Source organism: Tursiops truncatus, chromosome 4 (assembly GCF_011762595.2).
Source record: "Tursiops truncatus isolate mTurTru1 chromosome 4, mTurTru1.mat.Y, whole genome shotgun sequence".
Lineage (NCBI taxonomy): Eukaryota > Metazoa > Chordata > Mammalia > Artiodactyla > Delphinidae > Tursiops > Tursiops truncatus.
The window spans coordinates 28037657-28060139 of NC_047037.1; the positions used below are offsets into that span (position 1 = coordinate 28037657).

General features: G+C 45.5%; 2 protein-coding genes across 2 annotated transcripts; both read right to left on the reverse strand.

Moving 5' to 3' along the window:
- Positions 1-1267: 1267 nt before the first annotated feature.
- On the reverse strand, positions 1268-2053 carry LOC117312208 (proline-rich protein 23C-like). The gene has a single exon (XM_033856323.1). It carries the CDS (start codon positions 2051-2053, stop codon positions 1268-1270), a length of 786 nt encoding a protein of 261 aa, XP_033712214.1.
- Positions 2054-2850: 797 nt separating this feature from the next.
- Positions 2851-17874, reverse strand: LOC141278542 (proline-rich protein 23B-like). The gene is given in 2 exon segments (XM_073803772.1): positions 2851-11618; positions 11621-17874. Coding segments are annotated over 2 exon segments (372 nt in total). The 5' UTR covers positions 11706-17874; the 3' UTR covers positions 2851-11331.
- Between the last annotated feature and the right edge of the window lie 4609 nt (positions 17875-22483).

The following is a 22483-nucleotide window of genomic DNA, read 5'->3' on the forward strand; positions in this document are numbered from 1 at the left end:
CACAATGGTTAAGAATCCGTCTGCCAATGAAGGGGTCACGGGTTCGAGCCCTGGTCCGGGAAGATCCCACATGCCACAGAGCAGCTAATCCCGTGCACCACAACTGCTGAAGCCTGCGTGCCACAACTACTGGAACCCATGCACCAAGAGCCCATGCTCCACAAAAAGAGAAGTCACCGCAAGGAGAAGCCCGCGCACCGCAAGAAGAGCAGCTCCAGCTCGTTGCAACTAGAGAGAGCCTGCACACGGCAACGAAGACCCAACGCAACCAAAAATAAATGAATAAAAATAAATAAATACATTGATTTTTTAAAAAGATTAAGGAAAAATAAGATGTAAGAGGCTTGTGAAAAAAAGAAACATACTCTCATTATTTCGAGAGATCTTTATCAGTCAAGCAAGAGAATCTACAGAGAAGTGGTTACAGAAATTATGTAATTTTGCTGGATATCAGACCAATATAAGAGCAAATTATTTCTTTATGCTAGTAGTAATGTACAAAACCTATTTGGGATCTTAGAAGTATAAAACACAGAATCTTTAGAATTACAAACTTTTCCAGGACAAGAGAAATATATTAAAAGAATATAAGAAGAATGGAAAACAGTTGGCTCTTTTGGGAAAATACCACCCCAAACCCAGCAATAAAGTTAAACCATTTGCCAACCTGCTCATTCACAAAGAGGGGGCGCCTGATCATTGTTCCCCATCCTGTGTTCTGTATCCAACAAAGATTTGTCCACATACAACTACTGGCTAGATTCCCCCAAAGGGGCTCGAGCTGCCATCCATAAACGGTCAAACTGGGTAGAGGGTTGTTGTAAACTAGTCTGGACACTAGGTCCAAACCCCTGTAAACAAAACAAATTTAGCAATTACTCTATTAAGGGGGTTGGGGGGACCAGGGGTATGGGCAGCGGTAGGGTGCCTGGAAAAGGATGGCTTTTTAGAGAGAAGTGCTGGCGCTTAGGTTTGAAGCGAATGGGAGGGGGGTAGAGCTGCTTAAGGGTGCCCTCCCTAGAGAAAATCTAAGGAGCAGTCTGGCTGTCGGAAAGCGGACTGTATTTCAAGCGGCTTTTCTTTGCCCGGGTGAGCTTCCTTTCAGGTGTTTTAGTCAGTCACTGATCAGAATTCTGCAGTGCAGCCTGCATCCATAAAGCATCTGTTCATATGATTCTTACAGTGTGTGCAAGGTACACACAGCCAATATCAGAAGACTCTCTCCTGGTCCCCGTTGAGTTGGCCAGGAATTGTGGGAGGCAGTTGATTAAGGGAACAGGCATTTCCGGATCTTGCGTGGAGGACCATGAGGGCGCTGGGGACGCTGGTGAGGACCTGGACTTGGAGAGGGAGGTAGAGGTTGGAGTGGTGAGTCAGGGAAGGGCTCTGGAAGGTGCAAGTCCAGGTTGTCGTCGTGGTGAGGAGAGCGTCTCTCTGGACTAGTGTTGGGGGTCCGAGGGGACGGCTCTGAGGCTTGGCCCAACAAGTGGAAGCCAGACATGCATCCAGCCGAGGGGCGGAGCGCAGCGACTGAGACTGCAGCAGCATCTGTACCAGCCGGCAGGAAGTCGGCGGCAGCATCCGCGTCCTCCTCGTTGACCTCTTCTTGGCAGGCGATCTCTGGGACAGCTGCGCACAAGAATCCCGGCTCCGGGGCCATGTACTCCCCGGGAGGGCTCAGGAAAGCGCCCCGTCCCAGGCCCTGTCCCCACGGGCCTTCCACACCCGGGCCCAGGAGGGCCTCAGGGACCAGCATGAGGATGTGATCACCGAGAGACACTTGCAGCACGGACGTTGGCTCGGACTCCAGCAGCAGGTCGACGTCGTCCAGGGGCACGTGCAGGGCACAGCCGGCGGGCAGGACCATCACGAAGATGAGCGTGTCCACGGTCGGGGGCCAGGTCAGGTTGTCCAGGCTGGACGCCGCCCTGGACTTGGACTCGGGGCCCGCGGGCTCCTCCGTTCGCCGGCGCTTGGCAGGGCCCGGTCCTCCGGGATGCGGTCCCCACCGGTCCGCAGGGGAGGCGCTGGGGCTGCGGGGCCGGCTGCCCATCTTCTCAATGTGGCCGCGGGCCTGGGGCCTGGCAGTAGGCGAGGAAGGGCTGGGTCCTGCAGGCAGTGACAGATCGGTTTGACAGGTGAGGCCGAAGCAGGTTGGTGGGGCGCAGGACTGCGGGACGGAAGAGGAGCCTTCGGAGCTCTGGCGGCGCCTCTCGGGATCCCTCAGTCCTGGCTTCTAGGGGAGCTGCTGGGCTCGGCTTTGCTTGTGTGAATCTTCAGGCCCTCACGTGGACTGGTTTGCGCAGGAGTGGGCCGAGGATGTTGGGAGCGACGCCGGCGGAACCTGAGTCGCAAAGCATCCTCACGCTAAGCTCCTCCCCCTCCTAGGCTCCGCCCCTAGAAGTGGAGGCCTCCGTGTTGCCCAGTAGCCCCGGCTGTGGTGGATAGTTTACTCTAGAGAAATACTTCCATAGGCCTCAAGGGGGCGGAGCAATCGTGCCGCTCTAGGACTAGGCTTCCTGGGTCGAGTTCCTGGCTTTCCTTGCGTTGACCTCAGATATGGAAAACCTTAACCGGAAAACTTATTCAAGTCCCACCAGTGGAGCGCTGCACCAGGACAGTGAGATGTAGTTCCCTCGTCCCCTGAGACCTCGCCCTGGAAGTGACCTTTTAACTTCTTTTGGTCCAATAATGAGGTGATTTTTTTTTTAACATCTTTATTGGGGTATAATTGCTTTACAATGGTGTGTTAGTTTCTGCTTTATAACAAAGTGAATCAGTTATACATATACATATGTTCCCATATCTCTTCCCTCTTGCGTCTCCCTCCCTCCCACCCTCCCTATCCCACCCCTCCAGGCGGTCACAAAGCACGGAGCCGATATCCCTGTGCCATGCGGCTGCTTCCCACTAGCTATCTACCTTACGTTTGTTAGTGTATATATGTCCATGCCACTCTCTCGCCCTGTCACAGCTCACCCTTCCCCCTCCCCATATCCTCAAGCCCGTTCTCCAGTAGGTCTGTGTCTTTATTCCTGTCTTACCCCTAGGTTCTTCGTGACATTTTTTCCCTTAAATTCCATATATATGTGTTAGCATACGGTATTTGTCTTTTTCTTTCTGACTTACTTCACTCTGTATGACAGACTCTAGGTCTATCCACGTGAGGTGAATTTTTGGATGACATCCTTAAGCCTCTCCTTGCCTGTGATGTCAATGACTGTCAGATCACTGAAGGTGGTTGCCAAGAGAAGGTGTGGCTCGACTGCCTAACCAGTGTTAATAGGAGAAAACATCCAATAATGATTCTGGAATAGGTAATACTTTCATATGGTTGGAGAGGAAGGTAAAACATCTCCCTCCCTGTCCTTTAACCACGTGATTGCTCACTTTGGCCCTTTTTACAAAATAGCTTACATGTTCTCATTTTGAGGGCCACATAGCATTCCTTTGTACTGAATTCCATTTAAATCAGGCTTCTCTCGATGGGTGTTCAAGCTACTGGTTTGTGAATTGGCAGACACTGGCCTTCTCTGGCCAGTTGGTGTAAAATGCAGATTCTCTGCTGCATCGCAGAACCACTGCTCAGAATGCCTGGAGTCATGGGCGTAGGAATTCTCCTTAAGCACCTCCACAAAGATTCTGTTTTGTGAGGAAGTTTAAGATCACTGCATTTGTTTTCATTCAGCATTTGAGGGGTTCAGGAATAGGGCGGTTTATGGTTGAGGTCACGTCCCAGCCTGTTAGTGACAGTCATGAAGGGAACTCAAACTTCCTGGGCCTGCCTTGAGGGGTTTCCCCTACACTCCTAGCCTGCATCCACTCTCCTGGCTGCACTTCCGGTGTTTCAGCCACGGGCCAAGAAATTCCCCTGCTTAGGTCAGGATGCTGGCTGGGGGAACTTACAGGGGCTGTACACTGGCATAGGGGGCCCTGCCAGGAACCTGGGTTCTCGTGGGGTGAATGTGGATGCCACTGGCACCTTCCTCTATGTTCCCAGGTGATGGGAGCCATTGCTGTGCGCCTGTTGTTTGGACAGAGGGCGGGGTGGGGAGATGTTGGGGAGCTTGCAGGAAACAACTACTTTTGTCCTGGAGAATTCTGTCGGCGAAGCTTGAATATCCCATGGTCGGGGAATGTTCATTGGGGGCTCCATTCAGGAGAGTGAGTGTGAACATGCTGTGTTTTAGGGGCCAAAAGGAGGAACCCAAACTTGGCCAGGACACAGGGTGGGGCTAGGGGCTGTTGGCCTGGCCAGGGATGGGGCCCTGAACGTGGCGGCTCCTGTCCCAGCCTGCTGCCACCTCTTGTCCACGGCTCTCCTGACCTCAGTAGTCTCACATCTGGGCTCATCATTGTCCTGGGCCCTGTGAATCCTCACTGTGAGCTCCCCTCCCAAGGGAATGTGGTCCTGTCCTGAGACAAAGGCAGTTACCGGGGGCCTGGCATAGTCGCACCTGATTTCCTCCTCTGGTCAGCCCCTTTCTTTCTTTCTTTCTTTTTTTTAATTGGCCGTGCGGCGAGGCCTGCTGGGATCTTAGTTCCCCGACCAGGGATTGAACCCGTCCCCACTGCAGTGAACGCTTGGAGTTCTAACCACTGGACCACCAGGGAATGCCCATGGTCAGGCACGGGCAAGTCATTTCACCTTCACCGACCTCAGTTTCCTTACATGTGAAACGGGGAGAATGCCATCTACTCTGCAGGGGGGTTGTGAGATAATGTATGTAAAATGTTCTTGGAACACAGTAAGTGCTTAGTAAATAGTAACTATTCACTGTTTATGATGTTATAATCTGTCTTTCCCACTTGACATTGTCAGCCCTGTTCTCATCATCTTGAACAGTGCCTGGCATGTAGCCAACATCCAGTGAATGGTAAACAATATCATCATCATCCTAAAAAGGGGTCTGATATGCTAGAAAGAACTGGTCCAGGTGTTTTCAGGGCATAACATCTATAAAATTGAGGAATGGCTTGCCAAGCACCAGATCAGATATCTTTCCTTCTGCCTTATTTTTGTTTACTCTAAGATGTCCAAAGACTGTCAGGATGGATTATCAGGCCTACTCATTGGGCTTTCTTGGTGTCATTCCAACCTGACTATCCAGTCAACATGAACTACTTGAACCACTGTGGGGGCGGAATTAGCAAATAAATCCCGGTTCTGGGTAGGTTACAAGATGGCTGCCGATCGTCCATCTGTTGAGGGCTATTCTGCTATCCCCCTAGAATGCATAACTAGCTTTTTTTTTTTTTTAGTGGGCATAACTAGCTTTTAAAAAATTCCTATTTATGTTTATTCACTTTAGGAAAAATACCTGAATACATATTTTAGAATATCTAAACAGCATAGTTAAAGCTGGAGCTCCCTTCAACTCCCCACAAACTGCCAATCCAGTATTGATGTGACAAGATCCTTTTCTATGGACTTACAAACATAACACAGGGGACTTGTTTTCTTCCCGAATGGCAAAGTATTGTGGGTCTTTTTCTGCAATATGTTGGATCTTATTGCTGTTTCGTATTGTCATCCACAAAGTACATTATCCCTCTGTCTTTAATTGGAGAGACGTTTTCCAACATGCAAAACAGGCTTTTACATGAAAATGTTGTATAAGAAAAGGCAGCTTCAAACATCTCTTGTACAGCAACACCTTTGTCTTTGCCTGAAGCAGAATGAGGTACTGGCCCACTCACTCTCTGCTTACCTCACAGTAATACTGGTAATTCTGGTATATTATGTTGTGCTTTCTTTACTTCCTGAACATGTTACTGAGTGGCGAATTGCATTGAATTAGTGATGCTATCCCAATGATTTGATACGATGATGGCCTGTGTTGTCCCACGATTATTAATCATTTACTATTTTAAGAATGACAAAACTGTCATTGAAGTAGTTATTTGGGCTTTTAAAGGCTGAGGCTGAAGCCAAATGCAGTTTGGCTTTTTTTGTTTTTTTTAACCAAGGACTTTAGCTTCTGTGTTATAAGTGACAGACAGTGATTTCTGTATCTTAATTGTGAATTCAGCTTTCTTATGGAATTCTCTTATTTTTTTCAGTTTTTTTTTTAGTTTTACAATTATATGGTTTGCAAATGGTCTTATTTTTCTTCCCTTTAAGATTTTAAACATCTAATTTCTTTCTCTTGTCTGATTGTGTTGGCTAGTATCGCCAGTACAATGTCAAATATTATTGGAAAAGTGACATCTTTTCTTGTTCTAGACTTTGGTGGGACTCCTGCTACTGTTTGCCTATTAAGTATATTGTTCAGAAATAAATGTCATGTCAAAGAATTATCAATCTCCTCCTGTTTTATTGAATATTTAATGCGTTCTTTTGAAATATTTCCAAACTTATAGAAACAGTGCAAAAACAATATAAAGAATTCTCATTTATCCTCTATTAACTTTTTTTTTTTTTTTTGCGGTACGCGGGCCTGTCACTGCTGTGGCCTCTCCCATTGCAGAGCACAGGCTCTGGACGCGCAGGCTTAGCGGCCATGGCTCACGGGCCCAGCCGCTCCGCGGCATGTGGGATCCTCCCAGACCGGGGCACGAACCCGTGTCCCCTGCATCAGCAGGCGGACTCTCAACCACTGCACCACCAGGGAAGCCCTCCTGTATTAACTTTTAACACTTTGCCACATTTGCTTTATCATTCTTTATTCCTGTCTCTCAGAAAGACCACAGGATATGTATGTTTATATAGACAGATAAAAATACACATACATAAATATTTGTTCCTTGAATCATTAGAGAGTAAGTTGTATATATTCAGACCCTTTCTCCAGAATTACTCAGTGTATATTTCCTAACACGAATATTCTCTCATATATATTTTAGAACAGTTATCAAATTTTAAAACATTTAATATTGCTGCCATGCTTTAATCCATAGTCCATTTTCCAATTTTGTCAATTATATTAACAATATCCTTTATTAAATATCTCTATCTATTTAAAAATTTTAAATTTGCTATTATTTTTCCTTCCAGCTTTGAGATATTATTGACACACAGCACTGTTTGTTTAAGGTGTACAGGATAATGATTTGACTTATATACATCATGAAATGATTACCACAATAAGTTTAGTTAAGGTCCCTCATCTCGTATAGGTATACAAAATTAAAGAAATAGAAAAAGAATGTTTTCTTGTGATGAGAACTCTTTAGATTTATTCTCTTAACCTTAATGTATAACATACAGCAGTGCTAATTATAGTTAGTGTGCTATACATTACATCCCTTGTATTTATTTATCCTATAAGTAGAAGTTTGTACCTTTGGTCTACTTTCATCCAATTAACCACCCCCCTTTTTCTCTCTTTTCTTTTTTTTTTTTTTTTTTTTGCCTATAAGATGCATGTCAGGATCATGCATTTCTTTCAGGTGTCATGTCTCCTTAGTTAACTTTTTTTCTGGAATAGTTCCTTAGCCTTCTGTTGTTTTTCAAGCCATTAATATTTTTGAAAATTATAGGTAGTGATTTCTTAGTGTTCCTCAATTTGAGATTCTCTGATGTTTCCTCATGATAAGAGTAAAATTATATAAATATTTTTGCCTTGAATACTAATAAGTAATCCTGTGTCTTTCTCTGGAGACACATCATATCCATTTGTTCCTTACAGGTGACGTTAATTTTTCTTTTTTCAATTTAATGTTATTAGTAAAGTTATGGAGTTGGGTAATCATCACCACAGCCAGTTTTAGAACATCTTCATTACTTCAGAAAGTTCCCTTATGCCTATCTGCATTAAATCATTTCTCAAAACCCCAGACCAAGGTAATCGCTGATTGCCTCTGTCTATAAATTTGCCTTTTTACTGGATATTTCATAGAAATGAATCATTCAATGTGTAGTCGTTTGCATCTGGCTTGTTTCAGCTAATATACTGTTTTGGTAGTTTATTCCTGTTGTAGTAGCTGTTATTCATGGTTTATCCATGCTGTAGCATGTTGTATATGTTGTTCTTTCATTTTACTTGAGGAGTAGTATCTCTTGTATGGAAATACCACATTTGCATTTCCATACATTCATCAGTATTTGGACATTTGGATTATTTCTATTTGGGGGCTATTATAAGCAATGCTGCTATGAACACTCCTATACATGTTTTGTGGGGACATATGTTTTCAGGTCTCTTGCACAGATTCCAAGGAATGGAATTCTTGGGTCAAATGGCAAGTTTATGTTCCACTTAAAAGTAAACCCATGGAATGGTTTTCCAAAATGGCTGTACAGTTCGACGTTCTCATAAGCAATGCATGTGGGTTTCACTCTTTCCTCATTCTCACTAGCACTTGGTATTGTCTGTCTTTTTTTGATTATAAACATTCTCATGAGTGTGTTTTGGTATGTCATCATGGCTTTAACTTGCATTTCTCTAATGACTAATGCCATTGAATATCTTCTCATGAGTGTATTAGCTGAGCCTATGTTGTGTATCTTTTATGGTTAAATATCTATTCAAATCTTTTCTCCATTTAAAAATTCTCTCATTTGCCTTATTTTTGAGCTGTAAAAGTTCTTTATATATTCTGGATACAAGTCCTTTATCTGATATGTGATTGCACATATTTTCTCCCATTGTATGGACTTTCCTCCATTGTTTCATTGAGATATAATTGACATATAACATTATATTAGTTTTAGGTGTATTTCAAAAATTTTTTATTTTTTAATGACTTTTGATGTGCATGTGTTTAAAATTTTGTTTACTCTCAAAATACCAAGTTTAAAAAATGGATTGTAGGGGCTTCCCTGGTGGCACAGTGGTTGAGAGTCCGCCTGCCGATGCAGGGGACACGCGTTCGTGCCCCGGTCGGGGAGGATCCCACATGCCGTGAAACGGCTGTGTCCGTGAGCCATGGCCACTGAGCCTATGCGTCTGGAGCCTGTGCTCCGCAATGGGAGAGGCCACAACAGTGAGAGGCCCACGTACCCCCCCAAAAAAAATGGATTGTAAATTTGGTGTTGTATCTAAGAACCTTCTGCCCAACCAAGGTCATAAGATTCCCCCCCTTTTTTTTGAAGAAATTAATAGTTTTAGTTTTTACATCTACATCTTTGATCCAATTCGTGGTTTCGTGTGTGGGTATGGTGTCAACTAATAGTTTAAGGGTTTTTTTGAATGTGATGATTCAATTGTTAAAAAAGACTATGCCTTTTACATTTAATTGTCTTGGCACTTTTGTCAGAACTAAATTGACCATCAAGGTAAAGATTTGTTTCTGACTCATAATTCTATTCCATTGACCTGCTGTATGACTACTCATGTGCCAATAGCACACTGTCTTGATTACTGTATCTTTTGAGTAAGATTTGAAACTTAGTAGTGTAAGTCCATCAATACAACTGCTACTCTTTCTGTAATAAACACTGCCTCCTTTGCTCAGCCTCTTCCTTGGTGTAAACGTCCCACACACATGATCAGTATTTCAAATAACGCACAGATTTTCCCTGTCTCCCAGCCTTTATATGTAACCCTTGAGCCCTCTGACTGGAAACACTCCTTCCTGCTCCGTGACAACACACTTGCCAGTCTAACACGGTAGAACTTAACTTTACACATAGAATTGTTACATTAGAAGCACACCAGAGGGACTATTTCTTGAGTTTTCAGAGGAGCTCTCTATTCATAATCAATTGTATCTGGTGTGAATATACCTTTACATTCCACATTATATTTGATAGATACTCCAGATAAATGTCTTGACACAACATCTGACCTTTATAAGTTAGAAATTTCACTGACGTAGTAAAGATAATGGGAGCAGAACTTATTAAAGTTCAGATACATTCTACAAAACCATTACCCAAACTTCCTACAATATCCCTTGATGCCAAAAGAAGAGCTCAAACGTATAGTTGAATGCCTTCTACAAAGGTCTTCCCATGCACTCCCTTTGTAACACTCTCATCCAGCAAGAAATGAAGCCAAACAGACAAGGATTTTGATTTGTTCGAGACCTTAAGGCCATTGACAAAATATGTATACCTCACTACCTGACAGAAATTAACCCAAATACCATCCTGTCATCAATTCCACATGAAGCCACTTGCTTCACTCTAATGAATCTTTGCTCTGCCTTTTTTTCGTGTGCCTCTAGACCAGGACAGTCAATACGATTTTGCTTTTACCTGCAGAGGACAACAACATACCTGGACAGTCATGCCCCTGGAGTACACTGGAGCCCCCTTGTATTTTTCCCTGGTTGTTGATCAAGAGTTAAAAGATCTAAATTTCCCTTGTGATTTAGTCCTAACACAATGTGTATATGATCTAGTTTGTTCAAAGAACAAGGAAGCCTGTAAAAGGTTTCCATTGACTTGCCCCAGCCTTAGCAAAAAGGAGGCATAAAATTTCAAATATAATTATTATTTTTCCAAAATACAGTCCATTATTCAGAGCATGACTCATCTCAGGAGGGAAAAACATCCAAACAAGTTCACAATGGGCAGAGGGTAGTCAAACTATCACGGACACTAGGGACAAAACCATGTAGACAAAAGAAATTTAGCAATTACTCTATCGAACAGAAAAGGAGTGGAAGGGGCAGTGGTAGGGTGCCTGGGAAAGGATGGCTTTTTAGAGAAAAGTGCTGTCGCTTAAGTTTGAAGCAAACTGGGAGGTGGAGGGGGGTAGAGCTGCTTAAGAGTGACCGCCCTAGAGAAAATCTAAGGAGCAGTCTGGCTGTCGGAAAGCGGACTGTATTTCAAGCGGCTTTTCTTTGCCCGGGTGAGCTTCCTTTCAGGTGTTTTAGTCAGTCACTGATCAGAATTCTGCAGTGCAGCCTGCATCCATAAAGCATCTGTTCATATGATTCTTACAGTGTGTGCAAGGTACACACAGCCAATATCAGAAGACTCTCTCCTGGTCCCCGTTGAGTTGGCCAGGAATTGTGGGAGGCAGTTGATTAAGGGAACAGGCATTTCCGGATCTTGCGTGGAGGACCATGAGGGCGCTGGGGACTCTGGTGAGGACCTGGACTTGGAGAGGGAGGTAGAGGTTGGAGTGGTGAGTCAGGGAAGGGCTCTAGAAGGTGCAAGTCCAGGTTGTCGTCGTGGTGAGAGCGTCTCTCTGGACTGGGGTTGGGGGGCCAAGGGGACGGCTCTGAGGCTTGGCCCAACAGGTTGAAGCCAGGCACACTTCCAGTGGAAGGGCGGAGCCCAGCAACGGAGCCGGCTGTGGCATCCATCCCAGGTGGCAGGAACTCAGCATCCGTGTCCGCATCCTCCTCTTTGGCCTCTTCTTGGTGGGAGATCTCTGGGACAGCTGCGCACAAGAATCACTGCTCCGGGGCAAGGTACTCCCCGGGAGCACTCAGTTAAGCACCCTGTTCCAGGCCCTGTCCCAAGGGGTGTTGGATGCCCGAGCCCACCAGGGCCTTAGGGACCAGCATGAGGATGCGATCTCCGAGAGACACTTGCCTCACGGATGCTGGCTCGGGCTCCAGTACTACGTCGACGTCGTCCAGGGGCACGTGCAGGGCACAGCCGGCGGGCAGGACCACCACGAAGATGAGCGTGTCCATGGTCGGGGGCCAGGTCAGGTTGTCCAGGCTGGGCGCCGCCTTGTACTTGGACTCGGGCCCCACGGTATCCTCCATTCGCGGCGCTTGGCAGGGCCCGGTCCTCCAGGATGCGGTCCCCACCGGTCCGCAGGGGAGGCACTGGGGCTGCGGGGCCGGCTGCCCATCATCTCAATGGCGGCGCGGGCGGCGCTCCCTGGGCCAGGCAAAGAGCGAGGTGGAGTCGGTCCTGCAGGCAGTGACTCCTGGTTGACAGCTGAGGCGGGCCAGGTCTCTGTGGTGCAAGACTAGGCAACGCGGTTCGAAACTCCGGAGCTCAGGGGGCCCCTCTCGGTCCTGGCTTCTAGGGGAGCTGCTGGGCTCGGCTTTGCGTGTGTGAATCTTCAGGTCCTCACGTGGACTGGTTTGTGCAGGAGTGGGCTAAGGATGTTGTGAGTGACGCCGGCAGAACCTGAGTCGCAAAGCATCCTCACGCTAAGCCCCGCCCTTTCCTAGGCTCCGCCCCTAGACGTGAAGGCCTCTGTGTTGCCAAATAGCCCTGGCAGTGGTGGAAGGTTTACTCTAGAGAAATACTTTTATAGGCCTCAGGGGGGCGGAGCAATCGTGCCGCCCTAGGACTTGGCTTCCTGTGTCGAATTCTTGGCTTTCCTCGTGTTGACATCAGATGTAGAAATCCTCAGCCAGAAAACCGATTAAATTTCAAGTCCCACCAGTGGAACATTGCACCAGGACAGTGAGATGCAGTTCCCTCGTCCCCTGAGACCTCGCCCTGGAAGTGACCTTTTATCTTCTTTTGGTCCAAAAGTGGAGTGTGTTGGGGATGGCATCCCTAAGCTTCTGTTTACCTGGGTTGTTAATACTGTCAGATCCTCCCAGCGGTGTCGAAAGGGAAAGAGATGTTAGGATTGAGGGTCTTAATTGCAGTCACTGCAGGATCAACTTATATATCTATCAGTTTAGCATGATGGTCATTGTTATACTTCCATTAACTAAACCAACAGTTCACATTCTCTAAATCGACCTACACTACACTTGAGAGGTGTATCTGTTGTAGTCCAATTGACAAACGATGAAAAGGTCATGCCAAAGGAAGAAGCAATTGGCTAGAGCCCGGAACTAGCAGATCTGGGTCTGACGCATCGGGCTCCCCTCAAGATGATGCAGGCGGCAGCGCCTTTGATCTGGGTGTCACTTTAAAGGTAAGTCTACCGGCAGATGGTACTGGTAAAGGGAAGGTGTGTCCCAACAGCTTATCCAGAGTTAATAAGAGAAAACACTCTATAATTTCTTTGGAATGGGTAATACTTTCATGTGGTTTCAGAGTAATGTCAAACATTTCCTTCCCTGTCTTTCAACCATGTGATTGCTCACTTTGTCCCTTTTTATAAAATAGCTTGTATGTTCTCATTTTTAGGGCCACATAGCATTCCTTTGTACAGAATTCTGTTAAAATCAGGCTTCCCTTGATGGGCATTTAAGCTAGTGATCTGTGAATTGGCAGACATGGGCCTTCTCTGGCCAATTAGTGTAAAATGCAGATTCTTTGCCACATCCCAAATCCAATGATCAGAATTCCGGGAGCCACGGGCATAAAAATTCCTTGTACGCACCTGCACAAAGATTCTGTTTGGGGAGAAAGTTTAAGGTCACTGAACTTGTTTTCATTCAGCATTTTAGAGGTTCAGGAACAGAGAGATTTACGGTTGACATCATGTCCCTGCTTGTTGGTGACAACGTCATGAAGAGAACTCAAACTTCCTGGGCCTGCCTTGAGGGGTTTCCCCTATGCTACTGCCTGTATTCACTCATGGCTGCATGTCCCATGTCTCTGGCTGCTGGCCAAGAAATTCCCCTGCTTAGGTCAAGACTCTGGCTGAGGGGAACATTCAGGGGCCATACACTGGCTTGGCGGGCCCTGCCAGGAACCTGAGTTCTCGTGGGGTGAATGTGATGTCGCTGACACCCATCTCTATGTTCCCAGGTGATGGGAGCAGCTGCTGTGCTCCTATTGTTTGGACAGAGGGTGGGGTGGGGAGGTGGGGGGAGATGTTAGGGAGCTTTCAGGAAACAACTAATTTGGTCCTGGAGAATTCTGTGGGCAACACTTGAACGTACCATGGTCAGGGAATAACAGGGGCTCCATTCAGGAGAGTGAGTGTGAACATGCTGTGTTTTAGGGGCCAGAAGGAGGAACCCAAACTTGGCCAGGACACAGGGTGGGGCTCGGGGCTGTTGGCCTGGACAGGGATGGGGCCCTGAACATGGCGGCTCCTGTCCCAGCCTGCTGCCACCTCTTGTCCACAGCTCTCCTGACCTCAATAGTCTCACATCTGGGCTCATCATTGTCCTGGGCCCTGTGAATCCTCACTGTGAGCTCCCCTCCCAAGGAAATGTGGTCCTGTCCTGAAACAAAGGCAGTTACTGGGGGCCTGGCTTAGACACTCCCAATTTCCTCTTCGGGTCAGCCCCTTTATAACTGGGTGATCACAGGAAGTCCTTTCATTTCTCTAACCTTAGTTTCCTACGTGTGAAGTGGGGAGAATGCCATCTAGTGTGCAGGGGGGTTGTGAGATAATGTATGTAAAATGTTCTTGGAACACGGTAAATGCTTAGTAAATAGTAGCTATTCACTGCTTATTATGTTTATAATCTGCCTTTCCAACTTCACAGTGTAAAGCCCTGTTCTCAGAATCTTGAACAGTGCCTGGCATGTAACCAACATCCAATGAATAGTAACCAATATCATCATCATCATCCTAAAAAGGGGTCTGATCTGTTAGAAAGTACTGGTCCAGGTGTTTTCATGGCATAACCTCTATGTAATTCAGAAATGGCTTGCTGTGCACCAGATCAGATACCTTTCCTTCTGCCTTATTTTTGTTTACTCTAGACGCCTAAATAACGTCAGGGTGGTTTATCAGGCCCACTCATTGGGCTTTCTTGGTGTCAATCAATACTGACTATCCCAACAGTATGAACTGCTTGAACCACTGTGGGACACAATTAGCAAATAAATCCTGGTCCTGGGTAGGGTACAAGATGGCTCTCTACAGTGCCACTGGGAGAGGAAAAGTGAGAGAATTTGGGCACAGGAAGCCAGGCACAAGACGGATATCACCGAGTGAGACTCAGGACTTTTTGCAACATTGGTCATCTGGGCACAGTGAATGCTTTGTACCACCATTTGAGACGCTAAGGCACAGGTCCAGGGCACCAGCCTGACAGTACTCTTGACGTTGGCTCTAATGAGGGCCATTCTGTTATTCCCCAAGAATGCATAACTAGCTTTTTCAAATTCCTATTTATTTTTATTCACCTTAGGAATAATACCTGGATGTATATTTTAGAAAATCTAAACAGCATAGTTAAAGCTGTAGCTCCCTTCAACTCCCCACAAACTACTAATCCACTATTGATGTGAGAAAATGCTTTTCTATGTATCAATATTTACAAACTTAACACAGGGAATTCGTTTTCTTCCTGGAATGGCAAAGTATGGTGGGTCTTCTTCTGCAATATGTTAGAGCTTATTGCGATTTGGTATTGTCATCAGCAAAGTACATTGTCCCTTCTACCTTTCATTGGAGAGACTTTTTCTAACACACAATACAGGCTTTTATATGAAAATGTTGTATAACAAAGGGCAGCTTCAAACATTTCTTGTACAGCAACCCTGTTGTATTTGCCTGAAGCAGAATAACGGTAGTGCCCCTCTTGCAGTTTCTATTAATAAGAGTACTGGCATTATTGATACTATGTATAAAATAGATAACTAATGAGAACATTCTGTATAGCAAAGGGAACTCTACTCATTGCTCTGCAGTGACTTAATGGGAAGAAGATCCAAAAATGAGGGGATATATGTATATGTATATCTAAATCACTTTGCTGTACAGCAGAAACTCACACAACATTGTAAAGCAAATATACTCCAATAAAAATTAATTTTTAAAATGGGAAAAAAAGTGTATTGGAAGTCCTAGCCACAGAAATGGGGTAAAACCATGAAATAAAGGGAATACATATTTGATATGATGAAGGAGAACTGTCACTATTTTCAGATGACATAATACTTTGGAAATAGAAAAACACTAAATTCACCATGCCAAAAGTATCAGCACTAAAAAGATTTCCACAAACTCACAGCGTACAAGATGAATACACAAAAACATACTGCTTTTCCATAAAAAATGAAGGAACTCCCTGAAAGAAAAAGAGAAAATATGAGAAGAAGAATGCCTTCTCAAATCGCACCTAAAAGAATTCAACACCTCAGGATACACTTAACCAATAAGGTGAAAGACCTATATTCTGAAAACTATAAAACACTGACGAACCCAACAGAAGATGATACATAGAAATGGAAAGACAGCCCAAGCTCTGGGATTGCAAGGATTAAGACTGTTCAAATGGCCATACTACCTGAAGCAATCTACAGACTGAAAGCAATACCTAGCAAAATACCCATGACGTCTTTCTTAGAGCTAGTACAAATATTCCTAATATTTGTAGGGAGGCACACAAGACCCAGCATAGACCCAGCATGGCCAAAGCAAAGAAGACGGCTGGAGCTACCATGCTCCCAGGCTTCAGACCAAACTACAAAGCTACAGAAATCAAAACAGCCTTGTACTGGCACAGAAACAGACACAGAGCTCAATGGTAAAGGAAAGAGAGCCCAGAAATGGGCCCAGAAGTAAACCCAGGCAGCTACGGTCAATGAGTTGATGACATAGGAGGCACGAGTACACAACTGACAACAGACAGTCTCTTCCACAAGTGGTACTGGCAAAACTGGACACCTACATGGAAAACAATGAGACTAGAACATTTCTACACACCTTCCACAAACCTGAACTCAAAATGGGTGAAAGACCTAAAGCTGAGACCTGAATCCCTAAAACTCCTCGATGAGACACTGGCAGAACACTCTTGGACATAAATCGTAGCACTCTCTTTGCCAAGGGATCTGTCTCCTCAGGCAAAAGTCATCTAAGCAAACCTAAACACACGGGACCTAGTTGAACTTCAAAGCTTTCGCACAGCAAAGGAGACCATCGACAAAACGAAAAGGCAACCTAAAAATGGGACACAATATCTGCAGGTGAAATGACCGACAAGGGGTGAATCCAAACATATAAACAGCTCATACAGCTCCATAGGAGAAAAACCAACCAACCAACCAACCAACAACCCAATCAAAACATAGGCAGAATGTCGGAATACACTTCTTTTTCCAAAGACGACAGGAAGATGGCTATCAGGCACCTGAAAAGATGCTCCACATCACTAATCATTAGAGAAATGCAAATCCAAACAGCCATGACATATCACCTCACACCTGTCACAGTGGCTAGCATCCAACAGGCTCCAAATAAGAAATCTTCGCAAGGAGGTGGAGAATAGGGAAGCTCCGTACACCGTTGGTGCGAATGGCAATTGGGGCTGCCACTATGCAAACAGCATAAAGTTTCCTCAAAACATACAAACTGAAACACCACGTCATCCAGCTTTTCCACTCCTAAACATATATATCCTGAAAACACTCACGGGAAAAGATACATGTACCCGTATGTTATAGCATCATCACTGACAATAGTCAAAGCATGGAAGCAACCCTAGTGCCCATCCACAGACTGACAGGTAAAAAGAATTAGGATACACACACACACACACACACACACACACACACACACACACCCTCAACGGAATAATACTCAGCCCTAACTAAAACTCAAACTCTGCCATTTGCAGCAATGTAGATGGACCTAGGCAATATTATGCTTTGTGGTAGTAGTGAGACAGCAAAGACAAACAATGAATGTTATCAGTTACATGGGGAATGTAAAAAGTAATGCAAACTAATACATATGCAACACTGAAACAGACCTACAGCCCTAAAAGCAAACTTGTGGTTACCAAATGTGACAAGAGGAGAGACAGGACAAATTAGGTATGAGATTAACAGATAAAAACTATTATACATAAAAAATAACCAAAAAGCATTTACTGTATATCACAGGGAATTATACCTACTATCTTGTAATAACCCATAATGTAATATAGTGGAAAAAGAATTCACTATGTTGTTCTCCTGAAACTCACTCAATACTGGAAATCAACTATGCTTCAATTAAAATGTTTTTGAAAAAAACAAGGAACCAGGGGTCAAGATGGCAGATTAGTAGGAGCACGTGGAGTTAATCTCTCCCCAAAAATGCATCAAGAATACATCTACGGGGACTTCCCTGGCAGTCCAGTGGTTAAGAGTCCGTGCTTCCACTGCAGGGGCCACAGGTTCTATCCTTGGTCGGGAAACTAAGATCCTGCATGCAGTGCAGCCAAAACAAACAGACAAAAAGAACAAAAGAATACATCTACAAATGGAACAGTTCTCACAGAGCACAAGCTGAACACTAGCAGAGGACCCTGGATGCCTAAAAGGACAAGAAGAAGCCCTGTAATACCAGTTAGGATGAAAGAAAGAAGAAGGTGAAAGGAAGAGGAGAGGAAGCGGGATGGGAGCTGCACCTCTCGCATGGGAGCTGAAGGAGAGGAGAGGTTCCTACAGTCAGTGAAGCCCCCTCACCAGCGGGGAGATCAGTTGGGACAGAAGAGGTGCTTCGGGGGCTGTTGGAGGACAGCAGAGCAACCGATCTGTGCCAGGCAAGACAGAATGAGACCTACACAGATGGTCCGTGCCAGAGCCCTTCGTGCCCCATCCTGAGATGTGTGTCCAATGCTGCAGACGGAGCTGGGTGCTGGAACATGGTGTTTGGAAAGCAAACCTGGGGAGAGGACTGCTGTTGGCTGGGAGGAGACAGCCTGAGGAAAGGAGAGTGAGGAAATCCACAACCTGGAATGCTTGAGGAGGAAACCCCGACTGTCATGGAAGTGAACTGCCATTGTTGAGTGCCACGCAAGGGGAGGGGCCACCATTGCAGCCTTCTCCCTATGCTCCAGCCCCTGCCTTCCTTGGCACTAAGAAGAGCCCCTGCTGGGGTCCAGCTCTCTCACACCCACAGCCACGAGCTAACCTGCATGCCCCGTCCCCACCAGGGCTGCTGCGACCCCAGCCACCACCACCTCCGCGCCCCCGCCTTGCCAGAGCAGACTTGTGTGCTCCAGGGCAGCCTTGGGAGCAGACCTCTGTGGTGGCCCACACACAGAGGTGGGGCTGAAACCACAGCTGAGCCCCAGGGACCATGCAACTAAGGATGAAAAGCTGAATTCTCCCCTTGCAGCTGCGCAAACTGTGAATTGACACCCCCGTGACTGGTTTTGTAAACTCAGCACATAAAAACATCTGAATGGACAACAAGTGCTCCCACAGCCAAGACGGGTCTAGCTTTAGCAGCTGTAGACTTTGTGGGCACATCCACGTGGGGTTGGGCCAGGCCGGCATCTGAGCTGCCACCGTAGTGCCCACAGCAGGTCCAGATCCATGATTACTACAACCCTAGGTCCTGACTTCAGTGGATCTACCCTGGTGGCATGGTGAAAACAATGTCTGAGACACCAGGGCCAACTGGCATACCCACAGTTAAGGTGGGGCCGAGAGTAGTGCCAACAATAGTGTAATCTGAGAGCTTGCGCAATGCATGAATGGTGACACAATAGAGCACACCCACTGGTGAACAGCTCCAGAGGAGGAATACTCAGTGGCTTCCCTCACAGTGGGCATGCTCCACTCCCACCTACCTCACACCACAGATCAGAAACACAGCTAAGAAACAGATCCGTGGGCCTCTACTCCAACAACTAGTGAGCAGACCCCACCTCTGACATGGCAGTGACAAACACAGAGCAAAGGGGAGGCACTGCTCAATATCCAGTTCAGGCTCTGGTCACCAGGACATTAGTCACACCTCCTATAAAGGGGATAATGGCCAGCATACACTGAGGAAATGGGTGGCAGACATCTATACTAAAAACAACCCACACACCAAAAAACATTAAAATCACACAGCCTGGGCTTCCCTGGTGGCGCAATGGTTGAGAGTCCGCCTGCCGATGCAGGGGACACAGGTTTGTGCCCCAGTCCGGGAAGATCCCGCATGCCGCGGAGCGGCTGGGCCCGTGAGCCATGGCTGCTGAGCCTGCGCGTCAGAGCCTGTGCTCCGCAACGGGAGAGGCCCCAACAGTGAGAGGCCTGCGTACCACACACACACAAAAAAAAAATCACACAGCCTATACAGGGATGTTTCCACATAAAATAGCCCTCCAAGACAGTCTGAGGGTCTGGCATTGGACGGAAGAACCCCAGAGAACTTAGCCTTGAAGGCCAGCAGGGTGTGAGTGCAGGAAATCCACAGGGCTGAGGGAAACAGAGACTCCACTCTTGGAGGGTGCACACAAGGTCTCACGTGCACTGGGACCCAGCACAAAGGAGTACATTCATAGGAACCTGGGCTACACCTACCTACAACTCTTGGAGGGTCTCCTGGGGAGGCAAAGTTCCACTATAGCTCACTGTGGGGTCAAGGACACTGGTAGAAGAAGCCCCAGGGAATATTGATCATAATGAGCTCTCCCAGAGGTCCATACTTCAGTACCTAGACCAGGCCCCACCCAACAACCTGTAGGTTCCAGTGCTGCAAAGCCTCAGACCAAACAACCACCAAGACAGGAACACAGCCCCACCCATCAGAAGACAGGCTGCCTAAAGTTGTACTAAGCTTACAGCCACCTCAAAACACACCCCTTGACATGGCGCTGCCCATCAGAGGAACAAGACCCAGCTCCACCCACCGGAGAGCAGGCTCCAGTCCATCCCAAGAGAAAGCCTGCAGAAGCCCCTGGACCAACCTCACCCATCAGGGGGCAGACACCAGAAGCAAGAGGAACTACGATACTGCAGCTTGTGGAAAGGAGACCACAAACACAAAAAGACAAAATGAGACAAGAGAGAAGTATGCTGAAAACGAAGGAACAAGATAAAAACCCACAAGAACAATTGAAGAGATAGGCAATCCACCTGAAAGATAATTCAGAGTAATGATAGTAAAGATGATCCAAAATCATCAAAAGGATGGAGGCACAGATGTAGAAGATAAAGAAATGTTTAACAAGGAGAGAGAAGACTTAAAGAACAAACAATCAGAGATGAATACAATAACTGAAGTAAAAAATACACTAGAAGGAATCAATAGCAGAATAACTGAGGCAGAAGTACGAATAAGTGACCTGGAAGACAGAGTGGTGGAAATCACTGCCACAGAACAGAATAAAGAAAAAAGAATGAAAAGAAATGAAGACAGTCACAGAGACCTCTAGAACAATATTAAATGTACCAACATTCACATTATAGGGGTCCCAGAAGGAGAAGAGAAAGAGAAAGGACCTGAGAAAATATTTGAACATATTATAACCAAAAATTTCCCTAACAGGAGAAAGAAAACGCTCACTCAAGTCCAGGAAGTGAAGAGAATCCCATACAGGATGAACCCAAGGAGGAACGTGGTGAGACATGTATTAATCAAACAGACAAAAATTAAATACAATGAAACAATATCAAAAGCAACAAGGGAAAGCAACAAATAACATACAAGGGAATCCCTATAAGGTTACTGGCTGATTTTTCAGCAGAAACTCTGCAGGCCAGAAGGGAATGGTACAAAATATTTCAAGTGATGAAAGGGAAAAACCTACAACCAAGAATACTCTACCCAGCAAGGTTCTCATTCAAATTCAACAGAGAAATTAAAAGCTTTACATACAAGCAAAAGCTAAAAGAATTCAGCACCACCAAACGAGCTTTACAACAAATGCCAAAGGAACTTCTCCAGACAAGAAAGAGGCCAGCAACTTAAAACAACCTTGTACATGTATTGACTACTATAACAAAACCTCATGGGAACAGCAAACCAAAAAACTATAGTAGATACACACAAAAAAAAGAAAAAGTGGACTTCCTTGTGGCACAGTTGGTTAAGAATCCGCCTGCCAATGCAGGAGACATGGGTTCGAGTCCTGGTCCAGGAAGAACCCACGTGCTGCGGAGCAACTAAGCCCATGCGCCACAACTACTGAGCCTGCACTCTAGACCCCACGAGCCACAACTACTGAAGCCCATGTGCCTAGAGCCTGTGTTGCCCAACGAGAGAAGCCACCACAATGAGAAGCTGGTGCACCGCAATGAAGAGTAGCCTGTGCTCACCACAACTAGAGAAAGCCCACGCTCAGCAACAAACACACAACACAGCAAAAAAATAAATAAATAAATTTATTTTTAAAAAAAGAAAAGGCAACCCAAACACAACACTAAAGTTGGTCATCCAACCACAAGAGAGGAGAAAAAAAGAGGAAGGGAAGAAAAAAGACCTCCAAAAACAAACCTGAACAATTAAGAAAATGGCAATAGGAACATACATAATTAAGGTAATTACCTTAAATGTAACTGGATTAAATACTCCAACCAAAAGATATAGACTACCTGAATGGATACAAAAACAAGACCTGTATACATGCTGCCTACAAGAAGACCCAATTCATACCTAGGGATGCATACAGACTGAAAGTGATGGGATGGAAAAAGGTATTCCATGCAAATGGAAATCAAAATAAAGCTGGAGTAGCAATACTCATATCAGACAAAATAGACTTTAAACACTGTTACAAGAAAGAAGAAAGGACAATACATAATGATCAAGGAATCAATCCAAGCAGAAGATATAATAATTGTAAATATATATGGACCCAACATAGGAGCACCTCAATATATACAGCAAATGCTACCAGCCATAAAAGGGGAAATTGATGGTAACACAATAATAGTGGAAGATTTTAACACCCCCACTTACCCCAATGGACAGATCATCAAGACAGAAAATTAATAAGGAAACACAAGCCATAAATGACACATCAGAACAGATAGACTTAATTGATATCTATAGGACATTCCATCCAAAAGCAGCAGAATACACTTTCTTCACCAGTGTACATGGAA